Source organism: Paramisgurnus dabryanus, chromosome 9, assembly GCF_030506205.2.
Source record: "Paramisgurnus dabryanus chromosome 9, PD_genome_1.1, whole genome shotgun sequence".
Classification (NCBI taxonomy): Eukaryota; Metazoa; Chordata; class Actinopteri; order Cypriniformes; family Cobitidae; genus Paramisgurnus; species Paramisgurnus dabryanus.
In genome coordinates, this window is record NC_133345.1 from 28,795,538 (window position 1) to 28,811,866 (window position 16,329).

The 16,329-nt window shown below is 37.2% G+C and overlaps 1 protein-coding gene across 6 annotated transcripts in view; it reads left to right on the plus strand.

Moving 5' to 3' along the window:
- Positions 1–16,329, plus strand: part of srgap1a (SLIT-ROBO Rho GTPase activating protein 1a) — a 104,995-nt gene that overhangs the window by 83,489 nt on the left and 5,177 nt on the right. For 2 of the 6 annotated variants that reach the window (XM_065283480.2, XM_065283483.2), the window contains exons 16-21: positions 192–297; positions 816–1,040; positions 2,229–2,308; positions 8,813–8,993; positions 11,475–11,612; positions 14,746–15,121. In XM_065283480.2, the coding sequence (XP_065139552.1) occupies positions 192–297; positions 816–1,040; positions 2,229–2,308; positions 8,813–8,993; positions 11,475–11,612; positions 14,746–15,121 (1,106 nt within the window). Of the gene's footprint in view, positions 1–191; positions 298–815; positions 1,041–2,228; positions 2,309–8,812; positions 8,994–11,474; positions 11,613–14,745; positions 15,186–16,329 lie in introns of those variants that run through there. The other 4 variants (XM_065283482.2, XM_065283484.2, XM_065283485.2 and 1 more) reach the window with 3 other exon arrangements.

The following is a 16,329-nucleotide window of genomic DNA, read 5'->3' on the forward strand; positions in this document are numbered from 1 at the left end:
TGATCTGTAATATTTTTTTATGTGCATGATCACATGAAACCTAATGAGGCATGTAATGATCATTAACAGTGTCTATGATAGATTAGATTGAAGCTTAATGCAAATATTTTATAGTTGTGAGGCAAGATTAACCGTAAAGATTATTTTTATGAAATTATATGTTTGTTTTGTTTTTCTTTCTCTTTCTTTAGGAATAGATAACCTGTATGACAGAGCTCTGTATATTCGTAAGCTGATCCTGACTGTACCCAGATCAGTTCTTGTGGTCATGCGATATCTGTTCGCCTTTCTCAACCAGTAAGTCTAATGTACTACACCCTCCTAGACGCTCAGAGCTTTAAAAATGAATGAAATTATAATCATACTGCGTTATTTATAAAAGATACAGTTACATAACCTGTCAATTTTCAAGCCTGGATGTTCTGTCAGATGTAAGTAAAGACATTAACCGTGATTTGTTAAACTAAAGTTTTACAAACTGTTATCACCCGACACAACTGAGGAGTTTTTCCTATTCATTGCACAACAAAAGGAATCAATGCTAACAATTATCTACCTCATTGTCTGTGTTCAGCTACATCTATTAAGTCTAGTTAATCGAACGTCTTGCTCTGAATGTTAATCCAGTTTGACATTCAGATATAAAATGTGGCCACTGTGACTGCCAGAATATAAATATACATCATGTTAATACACTAGCTAATAAATAATAACACTTAGGATAAATGCGTATGCGCATACACCCTTTAAATTATGTCAATTTTTCCTCATGCGGTGCTTCTGCCTAACATCTCGATTGTTTTTGTGTCCTACAGTCTGTCGCAGTACAGTGATGAAAATATGATGGACCCCTATAATTTGGCCATCTGCTTTGGCCCCACCCTCATGCCCACCCCAGACACTCAGGACCAGGTCTCCTGTCAGGCCCATGTCAACGAGGTCATCAAAACAATCATCATCCACCACGAGACCATCTTTCCGGACTCAAAGGAGCTTGCCGGCCCATTGTATGAGAAATGTATGGCGGGTGGAGACTACTGGTGAGTCTGGACCACGTGCACTAACTTAAAATAGGTGCTCAATCAAAAAGTCACATCAGAGGAATATAAAACAAGATTGGCACATTGAACCAACAAAATATTGAATACAAATTGAATAATGTCACGTTATATGAGAGTCCACAATTTTTTGGATAAAAGGATATGCTAAATGCATTAACGCATGTTCGTCTAATAGGAAACCAAGTAGTCATACATGGCTTGAAACTACATGAAGATGATTAAATAATGACAACATTTAAAATTTTGGTTAACTGCTCTTTTTAACTGACCAGATCGTTTAGTGTTGCATTTGTCATGACAAAATTGTGTTTTACACACTGAATATCACACATATGTGTACTGAGATCTGTAGTCTAGCAGGCCCAGCTGTTTCTGCAATGTTTTGGACGAACCATTGAAGCAAATGAATTATGTTGAATGATGAGGTTTCATCTGTAAGCTCTTTAGATGATTTTTTGGACGGCAGAGGCGTTAAAGATCTGCATCAGCTAGGTGAGACAGACTGAAACTATCTTAATAATCTGTGTTATTAGGCTTACAAGTGCTTATGTCTTAAAGGAGAATGGATAAAGACATTTTCCACCAGCTCCACAGCTGTCTGTGTGTGTGTGTTGGCTGGTGATTTTGTTGTCTCAGAGAGCAGTCCAACTCGCACAACTCATCCACCAAACTCAAGCAAAACACCTGCCATTGCAAGTATTTGTAATTAAGGGATTCAGATATTACTTACATACAAGCATAAACAGTCTTTAAAACCAGTGAGTACTCATATTTTCCCCTTTGAGGAGTGAGGGGGCGGCAGTACTCTGTTCAAAACGGCTTGCAAGGATAATGCAAGGATGTGAAGGGCATTAGTGCCAGTCTCCGTAACCACGCTGTGCCACTGTCAGAATTCCAATCACCCTTCATAGCTTCTCTGAATACTAATGAGAGCCTCTGTACTTTTGCTCAATGCAAAGTTTTACTATGGTTGTGACTAGATGTGCATCGGGTCTAAATGTTGTACATATTTAAATTTTTGTTTTTATATATATATATATATATATAATGGAATATTCTGTAATTGCTTTTTATTTATTTAGAAAGTTTAAAAAAATATTAAGATTATGGTGTGCACCCATTACTCTTATTCTCATGACTTTTCCTATTGAAATGTTGTCCTTGCAGTGAGAGTCCATACAGTGACCATGGAGTTTTGGAAGAAGTTGATCAGGATGGAGGAACGGAGACCCACACCAGCGATGATGGTATGTTTATTAGTTTGACCTACAGTACATCTTACTGGGAAATATTTGACATCTCATGGCAGTCTATTTTTATGAAAGGTCATACACTGTGAAAGTGCCATGATGATGTCATAGGGCCAAGGTTAGGTCATCTTTTCCAGTCCGATCCGTGGACTGAGATTTTTCCTATTTGCTCAGCAAGGCTTCAGGCTTTGAGCCTCTTGATCGATTTCACTGTAAAAAAAAAGTTGTGGCTTAGTAAATTTAACTTAATAAAATGAGTTAATTCTATTAAAAAAAATACATTCTTGTTTTTTAACCAAATTGTAGTAAAAATAACACAAACTTACTTAAAAAATTGCAATTGCTTAAATTGCCTAAAACTCCATGTAAAACTTACTTAAAAAATTGCAATTGCTTAAATTGCCTAAAACTCCATGTAAAACTTACTTAAAAAATTGCAATTGCTTAAATTGCCTAAAACTCCATGTAAAACTTACTTAAAAAATTGCAATTGCTTAAATTGCCTAAAATTCCATGTAAAACTTACTTAAAAAATTGCAATTGCTTAAATTGCCTAAAATTCCATGTAAAACTTACTTAAAAAATTGCAATTGCTTAAATTGCCTAAAATTCCATGTAAAACTTACTTAAAAAATTGCAATTGCTTAAATTGCCTAAAATTCCATGTAAAACTTACTTAAAAAATTGCAATTGCTTAAATTGCCTAAAACTCCATGTAAAACTTACTTAAAAAATTGCAATTGCTTAAATTGCCTAAAATTCCATGTAAAACTTACTTAAAAAATTGCAATTGCTTAAATTGCCTAAAATTCCATGTAAATCTTACTTTAAAAATTGCAATTGCTTAAATTGCCTAAAATTCCATGTAAAACTTATTTAAAAAAGTGGATGCAAAAATAATGCACTGTTTTTACATTTTTTTTTTTGTAAATCCAGCGTATAATTTTTTTCAGTGTTGCCTTCATTTGACAATTTCTGACATGGCCAATCAAAGGTTAATCTCTGCGTGCATTGAACTCAGGATAATCCACAGGCTTCTGTTCTTGCATTTTTTTTATTTTACAATCTCAAAATTTGTTCTTGCAAATTAAAGGGATAGTTCACTGCAAAATCTAAATTTTATCATATATCACTTCGTCGTTCCAAGTCTTTCGAACACATTTTTTGATACTTTTGATGAAAATCGTGAGGCTTGTTGTGACTGTCCCGTAGACTGCTATTTTACCATGACTATTCAAGCACAGAAAAGAATGAAAAACGTCGCCAAAAGCGTCCATGTGCCATCATTGATTTAGTCAGAATATCATAAAGCAACGAGAACACTTTTGTGCGCGAATAAAACAAAACTTGGAGTGAACTATCCTTTTAAATACTGTAGGTTAGGCATTTAGCTATCAGCACAAAATCCATGGGTTTTATCCCCAGGGAACACTTATACGGATAAAATGTAGTTGCTTTGGAGAAGCATCTGCCAAATGCATAGATATGAAGGTAATTCCACCTTTCAAAACTTAAACGGTCTTCTCTTGGGAAGGGAAAAGATAAAAAACACAGGAAGGGGGTTGTCAAGCATGCTAAATGTTTTTAGTAGCTATAATAACTCGCCAGTGCTACAAGGAAACACAGTCAGGTTCTGTCGTAGCTGTAGGGCAGTTGCCATCAATAATATAACATTAACTTCCTCACTGCTCTGCCATAATGTCAAGTTTTAGCTTGAGTCTCTTTTTAAGTTGCATGTAGTTTCAAGATCTCTAAAGAGTTCTCAAAGTTCTCGAAGCTTACTGTCACCAACAAACAAAAACCAGATGCTTGGCTCATTTATGACATATGAACCGATTCCCAAGCGTAAACCGAGAAATAAACTGCGTGGTGTACAGGCTGTGAAAACGCTAGCGTTTCATTTTTCAAAAGAACCAACAGGAACACATTGTCGCTGGAATGACCTGCACAGTACCCTTCCGAAAATAGACATATTTCCTGCCTCTCTCCGTCTGTACCTGAACAATGCCTGTTTTATTCTGCCTGATTTATTGTTGGGGAGTTGGAAGTCTGTTACGTCTCTGAGAGAAAACCAAATTTTACTTCTTGTTTAGGACCAAACATCCACACAAAAATGTACTTTCTCAGAATAAAATTTTACGATTGTAGCACAATACTAAACAAATAACGCGGAAGTTGGTTTCTTTGAGGTCTGCGTTTATTTTTAGATCATAATGAGATTGATTTGTTTGGCTGAGGCAAGCATACCATTGCTCATACTTCATGCCCAAAATCATGGTTACTTTTCTGTGCCATAAAACGTATTATTAATAATATAACTGGATACATCTGTTTGTTTTTACAATATGTAAGAGGTTGTAGGATGTAGGGCTGTCACAATGATTAAATAAACGATTGTTTGACCTCATCGCTATGATTTCAGATCACCGCAATGATTGCACAGCTCTTTAAAAAACACAAGGGGGAGCTGCAGTTTTTGAAAGATATATTCATTAAATAATTACTTTTAAATATGTTTTATGTGTATTAATATTTACCAGTTAAACCTTGCAAAATATCGTCCCTTCAATCACTTCTTTTCATAACAATGCCAGACGGATCTCATATCCATCGTAATATAAACAGAACCCAAAACCTCTGCTGTTCTGTTCATTTATAAGATATTATACACACCCGCACGAATGCCATTTATGTCAGTAAATCACCCAGTGAAACACCCGGTTACATCTTTGCTTTCTAAAGATTAGTTTTGACTGTTCCCATATTGCTGTCTAAGCAAAACTCATAATTCAGTCCGGTTTTCTTTTCAGTCCTATGCTCTGTGATACCTGATACACCACATACGTCAGGTTTTCCATTAGCCAACACAGATGTGGGATATCAACGGCAGGCTGATTCACTGACCTGCACGATTATAAAGTAATTGTATGCTTTTAGGGGTTTGCTCCTGATATTTTCCTCATGGAGGTACCAAGAAAACTCTTATGGACTTTTTTCTTTTTGGACAGAAATCCCTTGCGTCCGATCTCAGTTGTGGCTAACTTCCTGCCAGTGTGTTTTATTTCAGTTTTTAATAAACTATATGAATCTGATTACTTTAAAAATACTCCCAATTCGCCACCTGGACATTTAACCGTTTGTGACCCTGTCTGTGTAATCTTTAGGCTAAAGTCTTGTAATAAGTAAAAGTAAGATTAAGAGCATCAAAGTTTGATTTCAGTTATTGATTTAACTTAAAGGTGCACTGTATAACTTTTAAAAGGATCGCTTGACAGAAATGCAATATGATATACATAACTATATTATCAGTGATGTATAAAGACCTTTCAAAAAGAACTGTATTTTTTATCACCCCTTGGAATGTTTTTATCTACATACACTTACATGAAAGTCGCCATTTTGCATCACCATGTTTCTGCAGTATCCCTAAACGGACAAATTGTACTATAATAGAGCGTGTTTTGTCACTACGTTGGCTCAGACGATGAAACGTTTGTGCTGTGACGGCTACCGTAGCTTCACTATGCGTTTTCGAAAGGGAGGGGCCTTTAAATTTCAATCTTACTTAGTAAATATTAAAGCTCATGTAACACACGCTGTTTCTGCATTTCTGATATTAATCTGGAGTACCTATGGAGTAGTATGACATCCTTTATATCTCTGAAGAGTCTTTAGTTTAATCAGATTTATAAAAGAAAGATTAGCTTTACCGAATCTTTCCGATAACGTACGAAAAAATGAAGAAGGAGGAGTTATAACACGGGAGGAGCGAGTACGAGTCATGCAACACTATACAACACTGTTTTAACTTATGATTCACTACATGTTCGTGTCATTTATATAATATACACGCGCATTTCCAACATAAGAAAGAAGTCTTACTTACCACGTGTAACTCGTCATGAAAATCCACCGCATCAAACACACACGCAAAACTCCGCTGCTAATCCGGATAATAAACTATATCCATTGTTTCCATAAGGCTGGATGTCTTCTCCTTACATCCAAAAACACACTTCTTGTTGTGCCATTGTTGACTTTTGAAATTAAACAAAGCTGAGTGGCGTGATAAGCTGTTAGCAAGCTCTAGCGTCTCCCGCTGACTGACGGCTGGGCGGGGTTTTCCGGGGGAAGTTTTCCGGCGGAAGCCCATATAAAGAAGTGATACGTATCGAAAACCCCTGAAACGTCAGTTAGAACCGTAATCGAAAAAAATTAGCCGAAACTTGTACGAACCCTGGCGAAGTGCATTCGGCACAGAAATACTCTGAAACACGCCCAACTGCATTTTTGACACTTTGCCTACGTTTAGCATGAGGAAACAACTCTATAACTGTGTTAATAAGTCAGAATGCTTGAAATACCATTAAACCCCCCCTTTAAAGATATCAAGGTTATAATTTCACAAAATGTTCTTTACATTATACAGAATAATTTTATGTAGAAAACAGTAAATCACAAAAAAATCTGCCTATATAGCTCGTGACAGCATCTTTCCTAACTGTGGGTTCACACCAGCTGTTGAGGCGTCAAATTCGCGTCTACCGCGTCTATGTTGCCGCGTAACCATTTTGAGTTTACTTGCTTCATTCACGCGTGAAAGCCGGACGTGAAATTCTAGTCATTGAGACATTCACGCAGAAATTCTGCGACTCTGCTCGCTTCCCGTAATCACGTCTCTACTAGAGTAAGCTCCTGATTGGTTAACGCGGCGCGTTTTTCCACCAAAGTTCCAATTTTTCTACTCGACCTTCCCACGGCAACGCTCAATTCGCGCAAACTAGATGCGCGAATGAGGTGGAATCGCTTGTACCGCGCCACGCTAAATGCCTCATTCGCGCCATGAGACCTCCAGACGCGCGTCAACGTGTCTTCACATTGACTTAACATTGAACTAACTCGCGCTTGACGCCTCTACCGCGACTGGTGTGAACGCAGCATAAAGCGTGGTGCCTAAAAACGGGATAATCTGGTCTCGGGATCCGTCTGGAAATTTACTTAGCATGTGATGGGACCCCTGCTATGCAGTCAGGGCCATTCATTCATTCAAATGAACTGGAATGAGGCGACTACATTCGCCCCATGGGAAGTAAAATTTTATCGTTTGTGAGAAACTGGTTTAGAATGAGAAGATAAGGTTATGTTTTCATGTTGTCAGTGTATCTGGTTTAACATTACCTTGTAAGTCACTTTGGATAAGTTGGATAAGCGTCCTGGGTTCGAATCCCAAAGAAAGCATGGAATGATCGAATGTATACTTTAAATGCATTGCAAGTTATCTGCAAATGCTTAATTGCAAATGATAACTGTACAAAAATGTCTGTTTAACATCATAGCTGCCTTTAAGCTGTGTTTTGCATGTGGCATTTGTTAGAAGAGAAAAACATTTTTAAAAGCCCCTGACAGTGTTGCAAAAAGCTAATTTTCTCTTCTAAATGGCAATACCCTGCAGCTACACGCATTTCTCAGTTAAAACATTTAAGAACCGCAGCTAGCAAACACTGTTTTTAGCCTCTCCCTTGAGTCTGGATCAGCCACAGCTAGCATTTTAACTTTAGCACGGGTTGTTAACTCTCCTTTGGGTAAACAACAACAACTCCATATGGCGTAATGTGCATTGAAGTACTGCAAGTTAGTGAGTGCAGGAATAACACTTTACTGTCTGTGACCAACAATGGATCCATAAAAACATAATCACGGCCTTGCTTTATTGTACTTCTAGAATTAATTAAAAATGAATTGCCAAGTGCCTTTGTTTAATTTAGCAGGGTGAACCAAACAGTGAACACTTGTGCATCACACATGACCAAGGACACCGAGCGAATGACAACGTCTGTCTTACAAGACCGAACAGAGACCGGTATAGATTTAATGGCCATATTGATCTCCAACTTTATTAACAAGATGTGTGGTCTCAAAGAATTAATTCAGACAGTGAGCTTACACCTGTCACGTCTCATTAACTCGTTGTCATTTCCAGACGGTAGAGATTGAAAAATCATTTCCTTTTATATTTTGCACCATTTGTTTGTTTGGTTGTTGCTTCGCTTGTGCAAGAATAATGGATCGGTCTGTTTTTCTCTTATTTGTCTATGTACGGGGTTTGCAACAACAGGAAAAGTCCAGCGTTCAAGGAAATCCTGTCTTGTTTCCAGGGTTATTTTGTTCAAAATCTAGTTTTTATTGGTTATGTGTGTCTGTAATGCGAAATGTAGAAAAGATGGATAACTGTAAATGTTGAATTCGCATACAATAGTGACCAAAAGTCATGTCCAATCATGGGAATTTGACATCTTCGCTTTTTATGCAAATGCTTTATTTAAGATGCATAAAAAATTTCATATGCATTAGTGTGTTTGGAGTATATGAAAATCAGCTTTGAGAAGAATTTAAGGAGGCTTGGCAAAAAATTGTGTACGGATACGGAGTTGTGATCGGAAACTTGTTGTACACCTGCTGTCAATGATGTCTTAAATAACTGAGTGTCTTTTTCCCATACAGAGGGGGAGCCAATCGAAGCCATCGCAAAGTTTGATTATGTGGGCCGCTCCGCTCGGGAGCTTTCATTTAAGAAGGGGGCGTCTCTATTGCTGTACCAGAGAGCGTCAGATGACTGGTGGGAGGGCAGACACAATGGCATAGACGGTCTGGTTCCTCACCAGTACATCGTTGTGCAGGACATGTGAGTATCTTATGTGGATGTAACAAATCATCTCCATTCATTATAATGATCCATATTTCATATATCAAAGATGCTTAGATATATAAACAGGGTTTAGTTGTTATAGTATCTCTAGGATTATGAAACAGGCCAGCAGTTTTCTTTTTTCTAAGTATGATGTTGTTGGCTACTTCTTTAAACCTTGTTTTTACTTGTTAAGCACTTGTTACTTCATCTTTAATCTTTGCATGCAACATATCATATCAAGTCTGAGATGTTTTATTTCCTATCGGTATCATTAATCTAATTTTAGAACGCAAATACTACACTGTAGGGGTGTGCGATAAATAGCCTGTGATTCTCATGCGTATCTCATCAGTAAACCCGGTTTGGTAATTAGTAGTAAATTGCCATCACCTGCTTTCAGATGGAGCGCAATTTACTATACAGAGCCGTATTTCACAGAGAAGCTCTGCAAAATTGTATACATTATTTGTCCAGGATTTTGCCTAGCTTCTCTGTAAAATACGGCTCTGTGTAGTAAATGGCGCTCCATTTGAAAGCAGGTGATGGCGATTTACTACTAATCACCAAACCGGCTTTACTAATAAGATATGCATGAGAATCGCAGGCGATTTATCGCCCACCCCTACTTCACTGTATACAGTTTTACATAAAAAAACTTGCAGCTGTGGTTGCCAGTAAACTTCCGTTAAAAAAATACAGGAAACACATACACAACAAAGTACAGTAAAATACAGTAAAGTTTTGTAATTTGACCTTCATTTCCTAACCGTATTTAACAGCAAAGTTTTGTATGTTTTACAATTTTTAACAACATATTTTGGGAATGTTCGTTTACTGATGTTCACAATAAATGTAATGGTGACTTGCAGGAAACACGTACACAACAAAGTACAGTAAAATACAGTAAAGTTTTGTGTGTTTTACAGTTCTTAACCATATATTTAACAGCAAAGTTGTGTATGTTTTGCAGTTTTTAACAACATATTTTGGGAATGTTTGTTTACTGTTTTTCACAATAAAGTTAACAATGAATTGTTTGTTTGACCTACAATTTTAATGATATTTTAATGTAAAAAATACGGTGAATTCTCTTGTTTAACATACAGATTTTCACCGTAAAATGTGGTAATTCATACCTTTACTTTTAAAAACCTTACATTTTACGTAATGGTACAATTGAAAATTAACTCATTCACCGCCATTGACGAGTTATCTCGTCAATTATGAGTTAATATTTAACTAATAAATATGCCTTTCTGGACGAATTTCAAAGTGAAAGTGTAATTTTTATCTTTTATCCACTAGATGGCGCCAAACCGAATTTATCAAAAACGGAAGTTAAAAAGATTTAATGATTTATTTTAACTGCCTTTATGTTTGATAGTCATTCTGAGTCTGATCTCTAACATAAATTCCTTTACAAAAACGCAATTTTTGAAGCTTTTTGCTCAAAATGTTGTATTTTTGAAGAGAAATATCCATATTTCAGTGGTTAAATTAAGTGGAAAAAGTAAATATATAATGAAATGTTTTTTCCCCATTTTGTTTGTTTGTTTTTTTGTTTATTGTTTGTTTGAAAGCAGAAGGTGTGTTCTTTATTTGGATATAATTTGTATGTTTATATATTTATAGAAGATAATTTTTCCTGCAAGGAATTTTGTGAAACTTTTGTTAAAATCACAAAAATGCAGGTGGGCAACTTTTCTCAAAAAGGCAGGCGGTGAATGAGTTAAAAGTAATATCCATGTGAAATTGTTATAGGGAAAACCTATAAACGGCTTTTTTCTGTATAGTTTTTCTTTTAAAATTACAAACGTTTTCTCCAGTGTAGCATCTCATTTACGATGGACGTTGGTCACTGTCAGAATAATTATGAGAACGTTACAAGACCCCATCAATGACAAATTAAGATGTAACTCTTACAGTATTTGGACAGCTATAATAAAAAACATTCAATATACTGCCTGGATTTAAACAAAAAATGGGCATTATCAGTTTGGATGTGCTCCATGCCCTGGACCATCTTCCTCTGGTAAATCCCTTTATCATCATGACAACTTGTTCCGGCAAGGCAAGCATTGGCGCCTAGTTGAACCGATTATAGCTCATAAAGAGGACAAACCTAATAGATCAGGCCGAGTGCTAAGTGATGCCAACAACAGACTCCATACAAGCCGACTCACCAGTGTGTGTGCGTGCGTGTGCATGCGCGTGTGTGTGTGTATCAATTATTCACATCATGGCTGTCTGTTGATGTGTGTTCCTGGCTCGTGGCTCTCGTGGCTGACAGAATTTACAGCCCAAGTAGAGAGTTTAGCAGTGTCAGTTCCTCTGCCTTGCAAAAGAGTTTGGTTTAAAGCAAAAGAGAAACTATGTCATAGAAAATGGTGCATAAAATAAAATGTGCAAGCTTCAAATGTAAACTTTTTCTACTTGAAGTCTAAAACTAGATCCTTTTTGTGTGGTTTGTGACAGGGACGACACATTCTCTGACACACTGAGTCAAAAGGCCGACAGTGAGGCCAGCAGTGGCCACGGAGGAGAGGAGAAATGTCCCAGTAGGGATATGGGATCTCCGACAGACAGCAGACTAGCAGATGCTTATGTCAGCAGGTGAGTGAATGATGACAAATGCCAGGACTGCATCAATCCAGCAGGGACTTTATGTCCTGGTATTCTATGTGATGACTGAATAGAGATTTACATTTATGAATTTGGCAGACAGATTTATCTAAAGGGACTAACAAGGTCAGTTTATGTGTAGTCTGGGATCAAAGCTATGACTGTTTGCACTGCAATGCTTTTTCAGAGGCATCAGTAACCACAACCAGGATTAGCTCAGGTTAAATTTAAGGGCTTGTTAGAGAGGAGGCGAAAGCATTGTGTTCATGCAATTTTTTGTCTATGTAAACATATGCTAGACAGTAGGGTGGTACTTATTTTTCAACTTTTAAAAGTTCATGCTTTCACCCCACAAATATGTTTGAATAAAAAACATTTTTTCAATATTAATTAATATTTAGAGGTTGCTCAAGACCTACATTCGCATATTATGTGATACTTTGTGCTAGCATGTACAATTGTTTAATAATATATACTTATGGCAGCAATGAACTTATTTGACCATGATCCATGCAATTAAAACTCCTGTTTTAGTTGTGATATGTCTTTCAAAGCAAGAAAGCTTCAATGTGAATGAAGCACAATATACAAAATGCACAATAGACAATGGCTGAAGCAACATGAAGCAAGCCCGCTATATGGTAACTCGGATCAGAAGAGATTAAAATAACTGGAGCAAAGTTACCCTCCAAGAAGCAAGTTTTATGTGTGTTGTGCATTTTTAAATGATACAGTTTTTTGCAAAAATATGTGATTTCAGAAATATTCAAAGGCTTTGAGCAACCTCTAGATATTGTAAGAAAAATTCAAAATGTTGCACAGTGTGTTTTTATTGATATCCTAACACATTTAGGGAGTGAGAGTTGAACATTTCAACAACAACAAAAAATTGACCCATTCAAAGGACCACCCTACTAGACAGGCGTCATTGAGGGTTATTGAGGATCTTGCTTTGACTTTTTTAAATGTTCTGCACTTTCAAACATGCATGCGAGGTGCATTAAAATATGCATTAAGTGAAAAGCTTCCTGTGTGACTGTAAGCAGAATAAAAAAATTAAATCAATTGGAGATCTAAAACTATAATCTTTTCTGATTTGTCAGCACTATTCCTGGCGCTGGGGGTGGGACATTTAAACACCTGGTACCTGTTTACATTCAGTTTGCCAGGAATCAGATAAGAAGTGACAGTGTTAGTACTGTAAAGTGATAACAGATGGGAATTCATGCAGCTGACGTACCTTCATCTATTCCCATCTAGCTGTTATAGATGTTAGACAAGATGCTATAGTATTAAAGGAAAAGACCACTGTTTTTCTATATTTTACTATGTTCTTACCACAACTTAGATGAATTAATACATATATCTTTTTTCAATGTGTGCATTTGTAATCTTTGTACAGCGCTTCTTGAATGTGTTAGCATTAGCCCCATTCATTCCTATGGCTCCAAACAAAAGTTTTATTTTGTGCCACCATACTTACTTGTGTAACTACTCAGTCATTAAATAGGGAAAACATGGAAGTGTTTGGTGGCTTCTAAATTCATCCCTGTTTGGATCCATAGGAATGAATGGGGCTAGGCTAAATGATAACACATTCACAACGCACTGTACAAAGATTAAGTGCATGCATTGAAAAAATATAGGTATGTATTAATTAGTCTAAGCTGAGGTAAGAACATAGTAAAATATTGAAAAACGGTGGTGTTTTCCTTTAAGGAGCTGATGTGCTTTGGGGATAGCTTTTTCCCCATGTTCCCGAGTGTTTTTACATCTTAACAGTCTTGTTTGCTTATCTAAATATAAACAACATCTCTTACTTACTATGCAGCAGTGTGGTGTTGCATCATCACAGCATATTTTAGCAATGCATTGCGCCCCCTGGTGGATATCCTCTCGATTGACACTTTATAACAGTAATTTATCTTTAATCTTTACATACTTTACAACCCATCATAATAAGTCAACAGCAGTGAGCAGTTTAATTTAATATACCTATCATATAGTAACCAAACTTATGAACGCATTTCAATATTGATGACCATCCATCCCTAACATGATGATTATGAGAGCACTTCAAGAGCCCATTAACTACAACTTAATAAGTGATACTCCATCTCGCTCATTTATATAATTTATTAGTGTACTTAAAGGAAAACACCACCGTTTTTCAATATTTTACTATGTTCTTAACTCAACTTAGACAAATTAATACATACCTCTCTTTTTCAATGCATGCACTTAATCTTTGTACAGCGCCTTGTGAATGTGTTAGCATTTAGCCTAGCCCCATTCATTCCTTAGGATCCAAACAGGGATGAATTTAGAAGCCACCAAACACTTCCATGTTTTCTCTATTTAAAGACTGAGTAGTTACACGAGTAAGTATAGTGGCACAAAATAAAACTTTTTTTTGGAGCCATAGGAATGAATGGGGCTAGGCTAAATGCTAACACATTCTAGAAGTACTGTACAAAGATTAAAGTGCACGCATTGAATAAAGATAGGTATGTATTAATTCAGCTAAATTGAGGTAAGAACGTTACGTTAAGTTATAAACTCCCTTATAACACTCATTAGTCTTTTTTTTCTAGAAACAATATTTTGTGTTGTGTGGTAACTCTGTAGTTTTGTTACTATTACTGTACCTTTATAATAATACCACAAAAAAGTTCACATTGTGTCATCTGTGCTGTTTAGCATTAAACCTTAAGTAGTCATTTTATATAATATCCTAGTATTTTGGCTGTGGTTTCCAAATGTCATTTTAATCCAAACACCAGGCATTTTTTTCAAGCTTATTAGGTTAATCTCATACCATGATGAGATCCACAGTCATAATACATCATTATGGCTCAAAATGAGCTGTTTCCTGCCTGGCATCATGTCCTGAATATGTAGAGGAGAGTAGATCTTACCACAGATACTCTGAAGATGATGCTGATTTGAATTATGAACGAGCGCTGGAGGTTAACAGTACAAACACACACGTTGCCAGATGCAGTGTTTGAAGGCTAACAGTGTGTTTAAATCATGTTCATCACAATAGATGTAAAATTTACCTAAAACTGTACAATTTATAAACAATTGTATTTCCTTTAAAAAATGTTTCCTCTATGTTCAGCAGGCACAGAAAGAGAACTGACCCCCCGACCCGACGACCTCCAGCCCGTCCCAATGAGACCCACTGCATGGTCCATTCCTCCCAGAGCCAATACAGTAACCATAGCAACCATGGTACTCATGGCACCCCAGATTTGGGGTCCCCAGTGATGGGCCACTACAGCCCAAGGGACCTGCTGAGAGGAAGAGGGCACATGCCCATGGACAGCCCAGAGAGACGCAGGCGAACCGGCCACGGCAGTCTGACCAACATCAGCCGCCACGAGTCCGTAAAGAAGATGGAAAGCCCACCCATCCGCAGGTCCACCTCTTCAGGCCAGTACCCAAGCTTCTCTGAGCCTCACGGCAAGGGATTGGATCCAGAGAGCATCGCACAGGTCAGCGGGAGGCGAGCGACGACGCCCCTCACACCATGCGCTGCAGGCCCAGACCTGTAACATAGTTAGTTGCTGCCTCCTGTTACTAATAACTTATGCGTATCTGCACACAACACACATACACAATCACTCACTGATTTAGGAAGGCTTGGTTTAAAGGCAAAGGTGGAGATATCGAATAGAAATAATATGATATACTAAAAAAATCACCTTGATGGTCACTCGCTAGGTATTAAAGAGCATCCATGATAGCTTTGGGTTATTTTTTCAATGAAGAATCAGAGAAGGACGTAGATAGAAAATGCAAGGGTTTCAAAATGTATACCAATTTTAAATTGTACAATCATGTTTGCAATGTTCAATACTAACAAGCTGACTAAATAAACACAAACTGGAAGTAAATTTTATCCAACTCACTAGATGCGAATCCCCACAATGTTACAATTCGATGAAACCAAAACTCTGCTGGAGAAAAAAAAGTTCCCAGGCTTGGCCGGGAAGGTGCACTGCAGCATCCTATGATGCACTACAGCTGCACCCCGTAACTTTTTAGTTAAAAGGGATTATTTATTTTGTTTTGCCTAAAATGTTCAGGTCTGACTTTGTGGCAGATGTAAGCAACTGAAAAAGACTTAGCTGTCTTTTTTAGCCTAGTGGCTAATGCAGACACCATGGTCTTCACATGGAAGATGCAGGTCTGGATCCAGTCAGCATCATTTTCTGTAGAGATGCACCAATTGACCTGCCGTGAATCAGACTGGCTTTGAATAATTATTTTGATTTATTTAATTTATTTACTATGCATTTCGAAAAGGAGTGCGAGGCGAGCTGTGGCTGAGCTGTTGGTTGCAATTCACAGTCTCACCACTAGATGCCGCAAAAACCTTTAATGTCACAAAAATTTATTTTTTTGTAATACTGTGTTTTTTTTTTTTACTAATTTTTTTACTTATTATTAGGGCACATGAATTTTTAAAAACAATGAAGCTCACAGATCTTTAATAAAAATGCAAATCTCCTCCTCAAAACGATCTCTTACTGTGGGTTTACACCAGACGCAAGTTCAACAATTTGCGCCAGAGGATTACATACAAAGTCAATGCAAAGATGCGTCCTCACGTGGGGCGATGCGAATGTCGCGATATGGGTGGCATGTTTACCGCGAAAACACGCGCTATTCGCCTCAAACGTGTCTTCTTCCAAGTTGA